Below are 19,491 nucleotides of genomic sequence, written 5' to 3' on the forward strand. Positions count from 1 at the left end.
TTATGCAATTAAAAATACTAATTGCATAAAAGTCGATCATCTAGTCCATGGGTATGCAACCTTTTGACTTTTCTGGGACACATTGAAGAGATAATTGTTTGATGCTCCATATTACTTGCATAAGCTATAATGAACATTGATAATTTCCTATGAAAGTGATTGTGTAGAAATGTCATGGTATATGCACACACAGAGAATTTTTTTAATTTATTTTTTTAACTTATTCACTTTACATTCTGCTCACGGCCCTCTCCCTGTCACCCCCTACACACACGCACACACACACACACACACACACACACACACACATACACACAACCTTTCCCCCATCTCCCCTTCCCTTCTCCTCTGAGCAGGTGGGGCCCCCAGGGTCCCTCTGGCACTTCAAGTTTGAGAGAATCTTTTAAAACCAGGAAGCAGGCTTCATGTGTCTGTGATATCTAATTAACAAACTGAACACATATAAGTAATAAAATTTATTTTGTTAAGCTTTTATCATAAAAGTAAAGGAGGACAACGTGAATCTGGGTGGATATTTAACATTGCATTTTCTTTTATTTCTTTTTCTTAATTAATTAAGTTATTTACTTTACATCCCTATAGCAGCTTCCTCCCCTTTTTCTCCTCTCAGTCTCCCTCTCAATTCCCCACATCCCCTTGTCCCTTTCTCCTCAGAGAAATGGAGACATATACCATGACATTTCTACACAACCCGCCTTAGAATAACAAGTTGCAGTTGGACATGGCTCATCTTCTCCTATTGAAGTTAGACAAGGCAACCCGGTAGGGGAAAGGGATGCCAAGGCAGGCAACAGAGTCAGATTCAGCCCCTGCTTTGCTTGTTAGGGGATCCACATGAAGGCCAAGTTGTACATTTGTTATGTATCTGTAGGGGGCCTAGGTTCATCCCATGCCTACTCTTTGGTTTGTGGTTCAGTCTCAGCTCCTATGAGCCCAGGTTAGTTGATTCTGAAGGTTTTATTGTGGTGTCTTTGACTTCTATGGCTCCTCCAATCCGTCCTCTCCCTCTTCCACAGGATTCTCTGAGCTTGGTCTAATATTTGGTTGTTGAGTCTCTGCATCTGTTTCCATCAGTTGCTGGGTAAAGCCTCTCAGATGACAGTTATGCTAGGTTCCTATCTGCAAGTACAGCAGAGTATCACTAATAGTGTCAGGGATGGCCCCTCTCTCATGGCATTTGTCTCAAGTTGGACCAGTCATTGGTTGGCCATTTCCTCAATTTCGGCTCCTTCCTCACTCATGCACATCTTATAGGCAAGAATTTTGGGTCAAGGGTTTTGTGGCTCGGTTAGTGTCTACATGACTTCATTGGAAGTCTTGCCTAGTTACAGGAGGTAGCCATTTCAGGTTCTGTATCCCCTATTGTTAGATTTTGGGGGGTTTCCATTGTCCTTGGTTTCTAGCTTGTCCAAGAGATGCTCCACACCAATTCCAGTTCTTGCTCCCTCTTTCCTCCCCTGACTTGATGCCTCCTGCTACATTCCCCACCCCTTCTTCTACCTTGTTCCCTCCCTCCACCCCAATGTCTATTCTATTTCCCCTTCTCAATGAGATTTAAGCATTTCACTTTGATCCTCATTACTTAGCTTCTTTGGGTCTGTGCATTATAGCATGGCTAATATCCATGTACTTATCCATAGTCCATGTACTTTATGGCTAATATCCACTTCTAAGTGAATACATACAATGTTTGTTTTTCTGGGTCTGAGTGAATTAACTCACTCGGGATATTTTCTAGTTCTATCCATTTCCCTGCAAATTTCATGATGTGGTTGTTTTTAATAGATAAATGATAATCCACTGTGTAAATGTACCATATTTTCTGTATCCATTCTTCAATTGAGGGACATCTAGGATGATTCCTGTTTCTGGTTATTATCAATAAAGCTGCCATGAACATAGTTGAGCAAGAGTCTTTGTGGTATGGTGAAGGATCTTTTGGGTTTATGTCCTGAAGTGGTATAGTTGAGTTTTGAGATAGAACTATTCCCACTTTTCTTTCTTTTTCTTTTTCTTAGATATTTTCTTTATTTACATTTCAAATGTTATCCCCTTTCCCAGATTCCCCTCTGAAAATCCCCTATCCCTTCTCCCCTTCCCCTGCTTACCAACCCACCCACTCCTGCTTCCTGGCCCTGGCAGTTCCCTATACAGGGACATAGAACCTTCACAGGACCAAGGGCCTCTCCGCCTATTGATGACCCACAAAGCCATCTCTGCTGCATATGCAGCTGGAGCCTTGAGTCCCGTCATGTGTATTCTTTGGTTGGTTTAGTCCCAGGGAGCTCTGGATATACTGGTTAGTTCATACTGTTGTTCCTCCTATGGGGCTGCAAACCCCTTCAGCTCCTTGGGTCCTTTTTCTAGCTCCTTTACTGGGGAACCTGTGCTCAGTCCAATGGTAGGCTGTGAGCATTCACTTCTGTATTTGTCAGGCAACTGGCAGAGCCTCTCAGGAGACAGCTATATCAGGCTCCTGTCAACAAGCTCTTGTTGGCATCCACAATAGTGTCTGGTTTTGGTGGTTGTCTATGGAATGGATCCCCAGATGGGGCAATCTCTGGATGGCCAGTCCTTCAGTCTCTGCTTCACACTTTGTCTCTGTAACTCCTTCCATGGATATTTTGATCCCCCTTCTAAGAAGGACCAACGTATCCACAATTGGGTCTTCCTTCTTGAGTTTCATGTGTTTTGCAATAAACCCTGTTTTAAAGAAAATTTCATACATAAATCTAAAAAGACACCAAAATTAGCCAGATCCCCAGTCTGTACTGTTCAATGAACTTCTTTACAGTCAGAACGAGCATTCAGAATTTAAGCTGTGAAGCTTCACAACAAATTCCACACTTTCAGTACAGACTATATTTTATGTGATTATCTACCACCAAGACAAAAAATATCTATGACACAATTAGAACACAAATAACAGTGAACCAGTGGCCTTGTCCCAGGGAGGCCAGAAGAAAGTCACCCATTCACCTGCCTCAGGTGCCACTACAATGGGCTACTGTGTGATGGAGAGATGGTAAAGATGGGGTAGTAAGTTGAGAGATGGAGAGAAAACGAAGCTGAGGAGGGGTTTGTACACTGTGGGTAACAGAGGAACTGGAGACTTGACAGCAGTGAGGAACAAGCACATATGAGGAGGAGGCCACAGTGAGGTTCTGGCACAGACTGATGCCAACAGTTATGCCTGGTTCTATGGTCCATGTCTGTGGCCTGAATCAAAGGCAAAGCAGATGTCCGTGGTCTGGGCTACCACTGGAGAGCATGTGAATATCTGAGTCGTGCTGCTGGGATGTCACAGGGACGGGGACAGGGAGCTGAACTGAGTGGCCTCCTCTCCCATCCGAGGCCATTAGGATATCTAGGTTCAGACTACTGCTAGAGCCCATATCTGGGTTCATGGTTCTCTGGCAGCTGGAGTCTCTGTTGATGTCTCAGGCCAGTGTTAGCACCAAAGGCCATGCAGATGTCCCTGGTCTGGATTGTGGCCTGAGGTACTGAGTGGCACAGTTGAGCTGATCCATCCTGGTACTGGTAGAACAGGTAAGTGAACAAGGAGGGCATGAGGGTGAATGGGATGCCCCCAGGCAGAGTTTGCTGTGGGTGAGGGAGAAATCCCTCCTTTCCCTTTTGCCCTCACCACCTGTGGCAGATGGGAAGCTTGCCCCGCTGGGGTTATGAGGGCAAGAGAACCTGCCCTGCCCTGCCCATCACCTGCAGCAGCACTCGAGAATGGGGGCCCTGCACAGCACGTGGGCAGCACAGAAGAGCTGACCTGAGTGGTAAAATGCAGGTAAGCTAGCTGAGGGTGTGAGTGCCGGAGAGTTGTCCCTCCCCCTGGTTAGCTAATGGTTGGTTTGGGCAAGATGTCCTCCCATCAGTCCTCATTACCTGAGGCAAGCTGGTGAGCCAATATGAGATCTTGAGACCTGGATGTCTGGCACAGCCCCTCCCTTGCTGTCGCACTGGGGAGAGCAGGCCCTGCATCTGGTCGGGGCAGCACAGAAGAGCTGGTTCCAACGGTGAAGGTGCAAGTGAGCCAGCTGGGATACCGGAGAGTAGGAGAGCTGACCCGCCCCTGGACAGCTGCAGCATGGGTGAGCCAGCAGGGGTAGTGCAGGAGAGCGCACCCTGGTGGTGTTGGTGCAGGACTGCTGGCAAGCTGACCAACTCAGCTACCTTCCAGAACTAGATTCAGGGCTTTGAGCTGCCCCACCTCAACATCTACCCATCTATGAACCGCTGGAGCATGGGAAGGCGCGGGTCCTGCAGAACCATAGCCGCAGGATCTCCATGACTCAGGGCAACCACACAATATCTGAGAGTTCTCCTGAAGATCCAGTATAGATAGTAAAGATGTGTGGACAAAAGGGTAAACTGTATGACACACTACAGCTTCCATGACAAGATTTCTATATTCCATTCTATTTTATTTTCTTTTGGGGGTAGGGTTGCAAGAATGGAGGACAGATAAGAAGGGACAGAGAGATGATGGCAACTGAGGTGTGTGATATGATCGCCACAAAGAATCAATTAAAAAAAAGTTTAAAAAAAATGCAAATACATGCTTCCACAGGCCCTTATTTTTACCTTTCTTATCTTTCCTCACGTTATTATCCATTATTATAATGAATACATTATACTGAATTCACATGTGTATTTGTTTATATGTGCTTTATTATCGGATCTATTTAACATGTGAGGCAGAACGTGTGGTTTAATTCTCTGTGAAGTTTCAAGATACTTCAAAGGGAAATCACAGGAGATGCTACAAGATTTCGGAATATTACTCTCTGTTCCAGCATAGGCAGAACCAACACTAAAATAATAATCAATACTGCAAACTTAACACACAGAATTCATCAATGCATATAAAATTCCCATGCCATATTTCATAGGCTAAGAAGAAGAACCAAAGAATTCATATGGAGCCACAAAAGACCACTAATATCAAAGCAGTCCTAAGGAATAAGAACACTGCTGAAAATGTGACAATACCTCACCGTAAGTTATACCACAGAGCCATAGTGATGAGGCAGCCTGATACTGATGCAAAAACAGACAGGAAGACCCACGGAGTAGAACAGAGGTTATGGGCATGAAGAGGCAAAGCAAAGGCCACTGAATGGTTGACAAGGAGGAGAAATTGTTTTTAAAAGTTCAACAAATAGTGCTGGTGAAACTGGATATCTACCAGAGGAAAGAAATTAGATTCTTATCTTTTGTCTTGTACAAAAACCACTTCAAAACGGACTAAAGGGCTTAGGTTGAAACTAGCAACACAACTTTCAGAAAACACAGGGGTCATGCTTCAAAATATTGGGAAAAGAAAGAGTTTTTAGAACAGAATACCAAAGGCAGAGGAACAACGGAGATGTCCCTCAAATGAAGAATAGATAAAGAAAATGTGTTGTATTTATACAATGGATATTACTCAGCTGCTAAAAAAAAGATAACCTGGAAATTGCAGGCAAATGGAAGGAAGTAGAAAAAAGTCCTCCTGAGTGAGGTAACTGAGTACCAGAGAGACAAGCATGGTATAGACTCATTATACGTGGACACTAGCTGTGAAGCAAAGGATAATCATGCTGCAACCTCCAGACCCAGACAGGCTAAGTGACAAGGAGGGGTCCAAGGGAATCCTGGAATTCCCTGGGAAGGAGAAATAGAATGGATTGTGCAGATAGTCAGGGATGGGTGGGGTTGTGAATGGGAAGAATCAGATGAGGGAGGGAGCAATGAAGGGAGAGTGTATAAGATGATGACTGGAGTTGGAGGGTTTGGGGGCGATGTGGAAAACGATTGCACCAGGAAATCCCTGCAATCTATGAGGGTGACCCTAGAGATGTCTACAAGTATTGGGAGATACAGAGGCTGAAAAGGCCATCTTCTGTAACCAGGCAAGACTTCCAGTGCTGGTACTGGGGCACCAACCTAGACAAAGATTTGACCTACAATTTGTCCTGTCTATAAGATGTGCTGGGGTAAAGGTGGCACAGAAATAGTGGTGAGGCCAATCAATGATTGATCCAACCTGAGGCTCATGCCATGAGAGGGATCCCATATTAGACACTGCCTGGATCTGTTCAGGAACCAGAGGCTGGATATCCCAGAGAACTAGGATAGAACCAAACACAACTGGTCATAAGGAGAAGTCAATGAAATGGTTCTTGCTTATATGCTGCTATACCTACAGAGGGATGCCTACCCAGTCATTATCAGAGAGGCTTCATCCAACAACTGATGGGAGCAGTTGCAGAGACCACAGCCAAACACTAGGCAGAGCTCAGGGGAAGCACCTCTGAAAGGGATCAGGAAGGATTTTAGGAGCTAAAAAATTCAAGAACACCAGGAGAGCATGGCCCACAGAATCGGCTAGGCAGAGCTCATAGGGACTCACAGAGGCTAAAATGATACTCGTGGAGCCTCTATGGACCTGAGCCAGGTCCTATGCATATGTGTTATGACTGTGTACCTTTGTGTCTTGTGGGATTAATAACAGTGGGAGTGCACACGTCTCTGAACCTTTCACCTGCTCTGGGATCCTTTTCCTCCTACTGGGTTGCCTTGTCCAGTCTTGATATGAAGGTTTGTGCCCAGGCTTATTAAACCTTGTTAATCTGTGTTCATCTGATATGCATAGGAAGCCTGCACTTTTCTGGAGGGAAATGGGGGAGCAGTCGATCTGAGGGAGATGAGAGGTTGGGGTGCTGGGAGAAGTGTAAGGAGGGTAGACTGTGGTCAGGATAGAATGTAGGAGAGAAGAAAAAACCCATAATTCACCAAGCTGCTGTATGAGGGACTTGAATAGGGTCACATGGGTCACCATGAGCTGTCTTATACCTCAGCTGGGTTGGCAGGGTCTATGGTTTTAATGTCAATCAAGTTAAAGGATCTCTGCTTGCTTTTCTCTTGCTCGCTTATATTGCTGAGGGTTCCACATGAGGTATATTGAAAACCACAGGACTGAAGGGGCTCCAGCTTCATCCCAGTTCTACACACTGTGTTCAGAACCAATGAAGAACAATGCATGCTAGAGTATAGAAAATTTAATCATATTTTAAACACATGTGTGTGTGTGTATGTGTGTGTGAAAATCCCAAATATAAATCTATTTGTGCCACATTGGGCTGTGTAGAGAAACAAAAGGATGAAGGTAAAGAAGGAGTCTACTGTGTACCTGATATAAAACCACAGACTTTCAAGTTTTGGTTAATAATGTCAAAAAGATACTTCTAGCCTAAATCCCTTGGATCCCTACGATTCACAAGCTGCCATACCCCCATGTGGCCAGCAGGGGGAGGCAGAGGTTCTTGACTGAGCCAGTGCTGTTGAGAGACTAGAGGTCATGACTGATCTCTTTCTCCACGAAAGACTTGGACTGGAAAAGACTTGGGGTTGGAACAGGGCTCAACCGGCCAGACTAGGTGAGAGGGATGAGCAGGAGTTGACTGGCATACTAATCCTGTCTGGAATGTGAGGTAGAGGAGACTTCACAGTTTTGGAACTTATAGGTAGAGGAGTGAAAAGACTGGTATAAATCAGGCCTGGGTGAGATAGGGATGGAGTAGAAGGTTTTGGTAGCTAGAAGTGAGATGGAAAACACTGGAAGGCCAGCAAGAAGGACAGAAGTTGACTGAGCTCTGTGCTAGGCTGCGTAATGAGTCGAAGATGAGCCTGGGTCCATAAGAGAGATGTCTCCATATTTGAGACTGCAGACAGTTCGGGTGAGGAGAGTTCCATTCCCTGCTAGAAAGGGGGACCAGAAACAGAAAACTGACTGGGTTGCATAGCCCATGGCCTTCTAAATTCCCAGAGTCAAATCTCCCTTCACCCCAATGTCTTGTTTGACTGTGCAAATGTTGGGTCTGGATGAAGGTAGCTCAGAGATATAGGAATTTCCTAGGCCCAGGAGATTCATGTCTGGAGGACTAAGTATGAACGAGTGACTTAGCGCAGGGCACCTCTGTAGTGCTGAGACTCCTGATGTTTGTGTTGAGAAAGCCAACCTTGGAGACTTGAGAGTTAAACATGGGTATGGTTGATGTCATGGCACACACTTCTAATCCTAGAACCAAGGAAGCAGAGAGGGGCAGATCTCTGTGAGTTGAAGGCCAGGCTGGTTTACATAGCAAACTCCATGTAGCCAGAACTATACAGTGAGATCCAAAATATAAACAAAGAAACAACACCCTCAAGAATATAAACAAAGAAACAGCACCCTACCTCCCACCGAGCATGGGTGATAAACAGGTGGGAATTGTGTGGCCTGAAGTTCCAGCAAGAGCAGGGGGTGGGGAAGGAGGAGGAAGGCAAGCCCAGAAGTGACAGGGAAGGTCTGCCTGGACCAGCGAGGTGCCCAAACCATGAAGTGACTCAAACAGCAAAGAACTTCAGCTCTATGCACTCTGGAGATTATTTATTGTGAATTTTCATTCTTTGCTGCCCACTCCACCTGGTTCTTGCATGAGGTCGGACAGGCAGGTTGGGCACGGGTGGTTTAACACCTGTTAGAGCAGCTTCATGTTCCTGCTTATCCACGGCAGGAAGTACACGACCTTAGTGAAGACTCCTGGAGAGATTGTCCTGTTTCGCCCATAGGTTAAAACTCCATAAGCTTTGTTGTTACACACGAGAGGTCCCCCGGAGTCACCCTGTGAATAGACAAAGGAAGAACTTAGCTTGCTGAGTCTGGGTCCATCAGGCTCTGCTCTCCCCACCTCCTCCTGGCAAGACTAACTTTAGATCAGGGCCAGGACAGGTTTTCCAGCTTCCCTCAGTCCCAGGGCTCCAGGGCCCAACTTTTCCTTCTATCCCAGGCCTAGGATTTACCTGAAGTCCTCAGGGATACTCTAAGATAATGTATGCTGCATAGGTTGGCAGAGGTTTCTCTACCTTACACATTTGCTACACCCACAGAAGACACAAAAGCTGTACCTTGGAGCTGTCCCTTCTCCGAGGAGGCTTGAGGGTTTTGCCATTCTCACACCTTGGCCTCTCCCAGGTCCCTCTCACCCTGCATTTTGTCCATTAAATGATTGATCCTTACCTTGTAAGTAGACTGTATTTTCTTTGGGTCTCCAGCACAAATCTGCATGGTCTTGAAATACTTATAGAAGTATTTTTTGCATTTCTCATCCTTCTGGATGATCAGTTGAGCCTCTCGTAGGCAGGCAGATCTTTGTGTGGCATTGATGGATGTTCTCCCCCAGCCAGCCACACTGCACACATCCCCTGGCTTCACCCGGGCATTGGGTCTGGGCAACTTGAGGGGGCTCACAGCTTTAGTTCTCTTGGCCTTACTCTCCAGCTGATTGGGAAGAGGGAGGAGAGACCAGCTCAGCTAGGAGCCTGCTAGCCTGAGACTCTTTGAAAGTCAGGATGGAAGAGAGGGAAGAAGCAGTAGGGAAAGGCTACATCTGTACCAAGCAGAGCACAGCGACAAGGTGGGAGGAATGAGGGATGGGCAGAGGAGTGTAGGTGAGAGGGCGGCAGGTCTCACCTTTAATAGCATGATGTCACTGGTGTTGTCCTTATTATTATAAGCTGGGTGGGGAATGGCTTTTGCCACAGGGATGATCTGCTGTGTCTCTTCCTTAGCCCTGATGTTGTGGGCCCCCAGTATGACTGACATTGAGCTGTGGAGAGAGCAGAGTGGAGAGCAGAGATGTGGAGTCAGAGGTGATGCACTCCAGGAATTGTGAAAGTCAGGGTAGGCAGGGTGGGGCTCTAGCTGAGGGGACTTGAGGACAGAGGAGTGCCTCAGGGTCAGATCTACTGCTCTCTGATTCTCAAGGACATTGGACTTTTGGGGCACCCTCTTGCATCTCGGCACTATTCCATAGCTTGAATTGTGTTTTAATGTGAGCTTTCAACCTCAACCACTGCTTTAGTTTTCCCCGTGCAGTTGATTGACCAACTCAAGTGTGCTGCGGGCTCCGACCTCTCACCCTTGGACCTACATTTACCTCTCATCCAACTCCCATTTCCACAGTCCTTCCTTCAAGAGTGCTCACATAGGAACATCCACAATAGAAGACAGAAGCTACTTTGGGGTTCTCAGAAGACGTGGGCTAGCTGCTTCTCCTCACCTTCCAGTGCAGTGAGCAGCCGTCAGCACAAAGTAGTCTTGAATCAGGAAGCCTCCACAGGAATGTCTTTTTCCATTATCTTTCACAAACTTCACACGTGCCATGTAAGGGCGGGAGTGGGGCTTGGCCTCATGGCCCCCGATGATCTCCTCTGAAAGTAAAAAAAGGAGGCTAAATTATGGGGTTGTCTGGGGGAAGCAGAGGAGATTAAGGAAGGGAGTGTTTGGGAGCTGTGGTCCCCCAAGCCTGTGGTAGACAGGATTCCTTGCATGTGGAATAATCTTTGCTGTCTTTGAAGCCTCAGAACCCTACTCTGAGAAGGGGCAGGTAGCACATGTCTTCCAGCCCCTGCTTTACAAATGCATGGTGGAGGGGCAAGCTATATCTTCATCATGTTACAGACCCAGGGGATTCTGGTTGGTTTGCCATTAGTCTTTCTTTGATAGTGAGGCACCCTAACCCCTATAATGTTGGTTGATGTCATTTCCTCACCTTTTACCCCCAAGCCACCTGCACCAACTCCAAGCAGCAGAAGAAAAGCCAAGAAAATCAGGACTGGTGGCATCCTCCCAGGAAGGCTGCTCAGGATGTAGGAGGGCAGAGAAGACGCCACCCTTGGAAGGGGAGGAAGGGACCTCACAGGCATTTTACACCTATGCACCTCTGCTTCTGATTGGCACATTACTTAAGGGAGTATTCTGGTTTGGGTAAAAATGGCACTGTAAGCTCAGGTAAACCCCAAGAACCTAGAGGGTTGGAGGCTGTGGTTGAGGAGGTCGGAGGCCCCAGGAAGTCCACAGTGACTGCACTGAGACACAAGTATGTCCTTTTCTAATGCTTCCACCCTTTTGCATCTCTTTTTCTGTTTTTGTTTTTTTTTCAGCTTTTATTTTCTTCTTACTTTCATTTCTAATGTAAAAAAAAATAACAGTGACAACCATTTTATGTGAAATGTCAAATCAAGGCTGCATTATTGGTCACAAAACTGTATCCAGTTGGGCTGAAATGCAGTGAATTATTTGCCTTAATTTGTGATCCCCATAATGCCACCTTCACTGGAACACTCACAGTTTAAGACGTGGTATTGACAGTTGGTTTTCTTCTTAAAGATAAGATGATCAGTTAAGTGCACTAAAAGATTCAATTGGTAAATTTGATTCCATTGTCCCTTCTGGCAGACATTTTTGTTTCCTAATTTGTTTATGTTGTGATAACTACCTTGATCATGTTACTCTAGTGTCCTCAGCGTGGCCATCTTACTTATGAAATGAGCACAATGTCATCAGAGTCAGTATGGTCACTCTTTAGGAATTCCTGCATAGAAAATGATTTAATCCTGTGACCATCATGAAATTCAGTGCTGGTAATGACTTGTATGATGCTGCCCACATTTAATGCTCTTGCACTAACTTTCCTTTTTAAACTTACGTTTTAATCTTTGACAACACCACACATGTATCCAATGCATTTTGGCCATTCTTACCCACGATTGTCCCCTCTCCTCCCCCACCAATTTCCAATGAGACCTTCTTTTTTGTGTATACGTTTTCCTGATGCTCTCTGCAAAGCCCAGCATTTAGCATATGTTTTGTGTGCATATTGCTTAGACCACTCTTAGTTCCATGAGGCCCTCTGTATTTATGTTTCGTTTTGTTTTGATTTGGTTTTTGAGTCAGGCTTTCTCTGTGTAACCCAGGATGTCCTGGAACATGCTCTGTAGGACAGGGTCTGCTAAAATTCAGAGATCCAGCTGCCTGTGATCACTGGTGCTGGGATTAAAGGCATGAGCCATCACCAATCGATTCTTCTTTCTTTTTTTGAGATCTCTTTTCATCTATGATGGGATAGAAGCCATGCTGTGATTAAAAATAATGATAGATAAGGAACTGTGTTTACTTTGTTGTGAAGCTAGAGAATATTAGAAAGCAAGGCTTGAGAATGTCAATGTCTCAGCTGCTGATGCAGCACAGAGTGACATGATTGTAAAGATGGTGGGTGGGTGGTGTGGGTGAGGCACGGCTGAGGTGTGTGAGCTCCTAATGACCAAGCAGAATGCTTACTTGGTTTCCTATTGCCATTAAACACCCATGATCTGCAAAGGTAGGACTGCCTAGGCATCATTGATATTCTCTATTTTCATTTAACAAGTCAGCAGGAGCATGTGTGATTTTGATGCTGTTCATTCAACTGTCTGCAGGTGGAAGATAAAATGCAGGAAGCCTCACTTGCCATGGGTCTAGACTCAGGTGTGTGTGGCAATATCAAGAGCATCATATGTTCACTTCGCAGGACTTTGGAACATGTTGTCATCTACACAGTTCACGCTCAAGGGTCCCACAAAAAATCTCATGTTTTTAGCAAGGTTACAATTTTCTGTTGATTTGTATTTACAGCCATTCTGGGCCACATATAGCCCTCGGGCCAACAGTTGGAAGCTCTGAACTAGTCTATAAAATTTGAGTGGCTTCTATCATTTACTTCTTTTTAAATCATTTTAAATTAGAAATAATTTTTTCATACAATATATTCTGATCATTGTTTCTCCTCCAAATCTCCTACCAGATTCACACCTCCCCACTACTAAGAAAATCTTGTAAATAAATAAAAACACATACCAAAGTTAATGAGACCACAAGTCTGTAGTATAAAATGCACTTTTTTAACAGTTAGAATCAACGATCAGAATGGAAGCTGGAAAACTTCTCATCAAAATTTACACTCTTAGTACAGAATATATGTTATCTGCTTGTCTATCACCAAGTTGAAAAAAAAAAAGACTCCATGACAGAATTAGAACAAAAATGACAATGAGTGCACCAATCAAGCTGAGGAGGCCAGAAGAGAGATAGAACCAAACTTAATATATATACAGAATTAATGCAATACATATCTAAACTCCCATGCCATATTTCATAGGCTTAGAAAAATAACAGAAGAATTCATATGGAAACACAAAGACCATAAATACCAAAGCAGCCTCAAGAAATAAGAACATTGCTGGAAATGTGACAATATCTCACCTTAAATTATGCTACAGAGCCATAGTAATGAGGCAGCCTGTTGCAAAAATAGACAGAGACAAATGGGATAGAACAGAGGTCGTGGACATAAAGAGGCAAAGAAATACTAACTTAACTGTTGTCAAGGAGGAAAAAACATACAAGCAAGCCAAAAAACTTAAAAAATTTTTCAGCAAATGCTGCAGGCAAAACTGGATATCGACCATCAGAGGAATGAATTTGCATTCTTATCCTTCACCTTGTGCAACAACCGTAGGCATGATGCTATTGTACACGGTGTAAAGCTAATTCTTGTATTATCCAAATTTTGATACCTGTGCCCCCATATCTGATTGAAATCATTATTGTGAGAATCTTCTGTCTCAAAGCTGTATAATTATCCCCAATTATTCTCTAATTATTCAGTTAAGCTAGCTGGTCATCCTTTGAAATAGCAGAAGAGAGAATGGTGCTGGACTTCCCCATAGCCAGGGAGGTGGGGAGAGAAGGGGAGGGGAGGGGAGGGGAGGGGAGGGGAGGGGAGGGGAGGGGAGGGGAGGGGAGGGGAGGGGAGGGAGTAGGGATTCCCCAGGATGAGAGAGTCCAGGAGACAGAACACCTGGAGCTCAGGGAGCCAGATCAGTATTAAAATACAAGCAGCCAGATTAGGTCAGAAGACTAGACTAGGTTAATATTGTTCAGTTGTTGTGCCTTAGTGGTTGTTAAATAAATCTAATAGTCTCTTTATAAACTATTTGGGAGATTCCTAGTTTTTTTTTTAAATGCCACTTTTAAATTTACACTAACACACCAAAAACAAAATAAAAAACAAACAAACAAACAAAAACCATCAAAATGGATAACAGGCCTTAGTTTAAAACTGGATGCACAAACCTTAAGCAGAAAACCTTTCAAGATATTGAAAAAGGCAAGTATTTTAAAAACAGAACACCAAAGGCAGAAGAACTAACTCAGTATCAACAGGTGGGATGACATGAAAATAACGATGCTATGTAGCAAAAGAAACAATCAGGGCTGACTCCTGACAGGAAGCCAAGGAGCCAGGTGTTCTGTCCACAGGACAGGATGTCTCGGCTGTCCCAATCTGGTACAGGAGCTTCCAAGGATTCCTAGAGATCTGCTGCTCTCATCTGTGATGGAGTCCTGAAGAACTAGGTTCTCCCACCAAGGAAGGAAACCTTAGCAGCAGGACAGATGTAGCCAGCAAGCATGGGACAGGCAAAAATAAACCTTCCTTTCTCCAGATCTTATAGGGGCTGCCTGTAGAAGCGGTGGCCCAGATTTAGAGTCGGTTTTCTACCTCAAATAATCTAATCAAGAAAATCCCTCACAGGGGTGCCCAGATGCTTGGGTTTGGTTACTTCCAAATGCAGTCAAGCTGACAACCAAGATTAACTATCACAGGCTATTATGAAAAACTTACGAAGAATTTCAAGCCAGGCGGTGGTGGCACACGCCTTTAATCCCAGCACTTGGGAGGCAGAGGCAGGTGGATTTCTGAGTTCGAAGCCAGCCTGGTCTACAAAGTGAGTTCCAGGACAGCCAGGGCTATACAGAGAAACCCTGTCTCGAAAAACAAAAAAACAAAAAACAAAAAAATTCAGAAATTAGACATCAAAGAAATAAAACTGCCAATCCACAAAGGAACAAGTGAGTGAAATAGAAATTTCAAAAGGAAGAAAAGAGGGAGAGAAAGATTATTCTTTAAAAGTACCGAATATCTCTAGAAATTAGTTAAATTCAAATAGTATTAAGTTGAGATGCCATCTAACCCCAGTCAGAAAAACTATCACCAGGTCTGAGATGAAATGTTTGAGAGGATGTCGAGAGAGAGAAACAGTGATTTACTGGTGGTGGAAGCACATGCCAACAGGGCCACTGTGGAAGTCGGTTTGTAGTCAATTTGTTAAAATATCAAAACTTGAAATGCCATAGGCGCCAGCTATTCCTAGGCATATACACAGAGATCCCAGTACCCTGCCATAAAGATATCTGTACTCTTGTATTAACTTTATTCACTACAGCAACTAACTGGAATCAAAATAGCTGTCCATCAACATATTAATGGATAATAAAACACACAGGTGTGTGTGTGTGTGTGTGTGTGTGTGTGTGTGTGTGTGTGTGTGTAAATATTACCTCTAAAGAAAAAATAAAGTTAAAAAACTTGAAGGTAAATGAATGGACTTAGGATGAATAATATTAAGATTTATTAATTTTACGTATATGAGTGTTTTGTTTGCATGTATGTTTTCACACCAGAAGAATGCATCGGACCCCATAGGTTTATAGTTATAAATGGTTGTGAGTTGCCATGTGGGTATGGAAATTTGAACCTAGGATTTCTGGAAGAGCAGCCAGTGCTCTTTAACAATGGAGCTATCTTCAGGCTCATCATAGGGGATGTATCATATATATTTAATGAACTCCTTTAATACTTCTTAACTGAAGGGTGGGCTCTCCTAGTTTCCTGAAGAAATACTGACTATGGCTGCCTAGTGTTGGGGAAATGGACAGTGGTCACACTAGGTCGAACTGTGAGAAGTTGGCTGAATTGCTTCTGCTGATTAATGCCAGAAGAACTGAAATCAGAAACCTGGGGGCTCAAGGCAGCTAAGCACTTGAATGCAGTCTTCGAGGCTCATTGTCATACTTTCAGCTTCTTTAGTAATTGGGCTAAGAGGTTATAGGTCAGCCGAGATCCTTGCCTCAGACCACCATGTTCAAGGTTATACAAAGCACAATATTCTTTTTCTTCAGAAAACTCTCTGAGGTATGGGCACACTGTTTACCCTAACTATTCCCTAGAAATAGAAGAAGGTCACAGGGGCTACTGTGTTTGTTCTGACATTGGTTGCCATTCCAAATTTCTCTTTTGAGAAATATCAACATCAGATGTTCCCATACCACGTGACAAATTCACTATACTCTCCATAACCTCAGTTCAAACTTCAACCATAATCACAAACTCAAACATTCCCTGTCCAATATCCAAGGAACATTACAAAAGTATGGAGAAAACCTTTGTACACTGTTGGTGGAAATTCAAATCAGTATTGTCATTGTGAGAAACTGAATAAAAGGCTTCTGATAAAACAAACCATTATATAATCTAGTTATCCCACTACTCGGTAAATGGTAAAAGAATTTCGAATCCATATGTTACAGAGCATCTGTGCTATCATAGATACTATGGCTGTATTCCCAAGAGCTCAGTGATTAACCCATGTACTGCATAAACAGGAGACAGAGACAATGTGGTACATATGTAAGATACAGCACTATCCAGTATCCAGACATTACACACACACACACATCCCTGGACTCAAGGAAATCATCTTGCCTCTGTCTTCAAAGTGCTGGATTATAGGTATGAGGCCCCAAGCCTGACAGATTTGATCAGTCTCATGCCAAGAGATATCTAACAGGGAGAGAAGCCCAGGAAATCTTTCAGACTATGGACACAGCAGACACTGCAAATTTCTAAATAGTAAAGCTGGAGGCTGAGGGGATCCTGGGTGCCTCGCCATATATCTTTCTTTGTTAGTGAGTCTCCCCAACCACACTAGTCTTGATTGGTAACATTTCTTCAATTTTTACCTACAAGCCATATAGAGGTGGATTTTCTAGCATTCTCCCATTCTGGTACCCAACACATATTGTGTTTTTAGTAAATGTTTGGCTGCATGTATGAAGGCCTTCAACTTAGCCAGAGAGGCTGGTAGACCGGGGCTAGTTGAGTTCAGAGCCAGGAAGATATTGGAAGACTGTGTTGCTCAGATGAGAATAGCTGGGGACCTGCAGAAAAGAAGTGGAGAGGCCAGCTAAAACCAGACTGTAAAGCTAGTGGAGTGTGCAGTGCAAGATCTTGTCAGCCTGGGCCTCTTTCTTCTGTAGGGCTGAGGGTGGACTTAATTACGGAAGGCTGAAAGAAGCTGAGGAGAAGGGCGATTCTGTAGGAGGACCAGCAGTCTTAATTAATCTGGATCCCCAAGATCTTTCAAACACTGAACCACCAAACAGACAGCATACGTCAGCTGATATGAGGCCCCCAACACAAATCAGTAGAGGACTTCCAGGTCTGTGTTCATTCAGAGATGAAGCACTGAACGCTCAAGAGACTGGATGTCCCAGGGAGTTTAGAGAACAGGTGGGAAGGAGGGTGGGGGCATCCACATGGAGATGGGGTGGGGTGGGAAGAAGGTGTGGAATGTGGAGCTTTGGAGGGAGATTGGGGAGGGAGCGAGGAATGGAATATAGAGTGTAAAAAATGAATTAAAAATAGAACTAACTAAATAAATAAATGTGATAATTTTCTTGAGCTGGTGAACTCACTACATTGTAGGCTTGTCCCTGAAACTATCTTTATTCTCTGCCACACTCTTTCTAAGGATGGTCCAGTCTCCAGAAGGTGAAAAAATAAAACAAGACAAAACAAAACAAAACAAAACAAAACAAAACAAAACAAAACAAAACAAAACTGGAAGATGCTCTTGCCAACTAACTTTCTAAGAACACATCCCTTCCTCAGACCTTGTTGAGAATCTAGCCAGTGTCAGGTTTCCAAGTCTGGGTTAGGTACCTGAGGTTCAGAAACATCCTGGGTCCAGTGCCAGGACAATTCCTGACTACCGCTGGGCAGAAAGTCACCAGAGGTGTCATGGGACGGCATCACTGGCACAGGGGTGTTTACTCACCTGCTCCAGCTCCAAGAGGCAGAAGTAGGGTCAGGAGAATCAGGACTGGTGGCATCTTCCCAGGAAGGCTGCTCAGGATGGAGGAGGGCAGAGTAGACACTGCCCTTGGAAGGCGAGGAAGGAGATGTGGGCTCAGGGGCCTCACAGGCATTTTAAACCTATGCACCTCTGCTTCTGATTGACGTCACATTACTTAAGGAAATATTCTGGTTTGGGTGAAAATGACACTATCACCACACTGACATCCTATGAGCTAAGCTGGGATAAAGACCAAGAGTGTAGATGGTTGGAGGCTGAGGTTGAGGATGTCGGAGACCCCAGGAAGTCCACAGTGACTGCACGGAAACAAATGTGTCCTTTTCTAAGGCTTAGACACTTTTGCACCTGGTACGATCTCTTGGTTTCTTTGGTTCTCTCTCTCTTTTTTTTTTCATTCCTATCATTCCCTTTCTTTTCTTATTTAAAAAATAGTACTGAAACAACGGTTAGAGCACACTACAAACACACTCACAAAGTTACCCAGGACTTAGCGACAGTTGATTCTGCTCCATATCTGCTGGGCAGTATTGCATATAGTTCATCATGGCATTAATCTTTGGGACAACTGATCATCTTGTAGAGCAATCTGAATATTCTGATGGATTAATCTGAACTCACTCTGACTCTCCTGGAACTGCTAGAAGTCACAGAGAAATCTCAAAAGCAAGTGCTTGTTCCATATCCAATGATCATGAGTTACTGTCATATGAAGTTAAGTGTAATGACGGATCACAAATGACATGTACAGTCTACCTGTTTGCTAGGTTTTATCATTTAGCTCTGTGGCAAGAGCTGGAGGGCTGATTTCAATGGTCATTGAGATTAAGTCAGCATTAGATTCCCTGCTGATGACTCCAGTGGTATTTTCTACAGTGTTGCCTAGCATTCTCTATGGAAAAACAAGGACCATGATTAGGTCTTGAATGAGTATTTAATGGACTACACCCAGGAGTGAGAGACACATGGATGCAGCCCATGAAAACGCTCATCTTGTCTGGAGAGAGGTGAGAGCCTGTGCTTAGAGTGCTAGATGGTGAGAGCTATGTGAGATCACTCTGGGAAATAAGACAGGCTGACCTCGCCCTGAGCACAGGTGTGTGTGTGTGTGTGTGTGTGTGTGTGTGTGTGTGTGTGTGTATCCAAAAAACTTTCAGAGGTACCAGATTCCTGCTTTCCCATAACTTCTTCTTGGATTCCATATAATTTGGATTTTCTCCTCTCATATTTTGCAACCAAGGAAGGCTTCTTTGTATTAGTTGTGAACTAAAGTCCTGATTAGTTGGACCAAAATTAACAAATAATTTGGATCAAAACTAACCTTCTAGTCCATGGATATGCAACCTTTTGGATTTTCTCATTACATTAAATGGATAACTGTTTTGGGATGCACATGAGTACAGATGCCCTTGGAAGCCAGAGGAGCTGAAGTTTCAAGTGGTGATGAGCTATTCAACATGGCTGCTCAGAACTGAACTTGGGTGCTTGGCAAGAGCAATGTGTACTGTTAGGACATCTGAGCCATCTCTGCAGTCAGGTATGCTCATTTCTTGAAACTAGTTGCTCACAAATGTAGGTGCTATGAAAAAGTGGTGCCTGAGTACAGTGTGATTGTAAAGT

At 44.1% G+C, this 19,491-nt stretch overlaps 1 protein-coding gene and 1 non-coding gene across 3 annotated transcripts; one reads left to right on the forward strand and one right to left on the reverse strand.

Annotated features, from left to right (window-relative positions):
- Nucleotides 1-7,977: 7,977 nt before the first annotated feature.
- On the forward strand, nucleotides 7,978-8,056 carry LOC115029281 (small nucleolar RNA SNORD55/SNORD39). Its single transcript, XR_003834857.1, has one exon. It is a non-coding gene; the product is annotated as a small nucleolar RNA SNORD55/SNORD39 (small nucleolar RNA).
- Nucleotides 8,057-8,501: 445 nt separating this feature from the next.
- LOC110309402 (granzyme F) lies at nucleotides 8,502-17,896 on the reverse strand. 2 transcript variants are annotated; one of them, XM_085828668.1, is made up of 5 exons: nucleotides 17,836-17,896; nucleotides 10,120-10,269; nucleotides 9,530-9,678; nucleotides 9,077-9,337; nucleotides 8,502-8,681 (listed from the first exon to the last, which is right to left on the reverse strand). In XM_085828668.1, the coding sequence occupies exons 1-5, from the start codon at nucleotides 17,888-17,890 to the stop codon at nucleotides 8,538-8,540; spliced, it is 759 nt and encodes a 252-aa protein (XP_085684794.1). In that variant the 5' UTR covers nucleotides 17,891-17,896; the 3' UTR covers nucleotides 8,502-8,537. The 2 variants fall into 2 exon arrangements, with proteins under 2 accessions (XP_085684794.1, XP_021037681.1); XM_021182022.2 differs by having other exon boundaries at nucleotides 9,530-9,665; nucleotides 10,119-10,269.
- Between the last annotated feature and the right edge of the window lie 1,595 nt (nucleotides 17,897-19,491).

This window comes from Mus caroli, unplaced genomic scaffold (genome assembly GCF_978045245.1).
Source record: "Mus caroli unplaced genomic scaffold, Mus_caroli_1 scaffold_12, whole genome shotgun sequence".
Taxonomy (NCBI): Eukaryota; Metazoa; Chordata; class Mammalia; order Rodentia; family Muridae; genus Mus; species Mus caroli.

Coding starts and splice junctions, on each gene's coding strand:
- LOC110309402 (XM_085828668.1), bottom strand. CDS start 17,890: ATGCCACCAGTCCTGATTCTCCTGACCCTACTTCTGCCTCTTGGAGCT. Junction 9,679..10,119: donor GGCTGCTCACTGCACTGGAA/GGTGAGGAGAAG, acceptor GCTCTCCACTCT/GCTCTCTCCACAGCTCAATG. Junction 8,682..9,076: donor AAATACAGTCTACTTACAAG/GTAAGGATCAAT, acceptor GTCTATTCACAG/GGTGACTCCGGGGGACCTCT.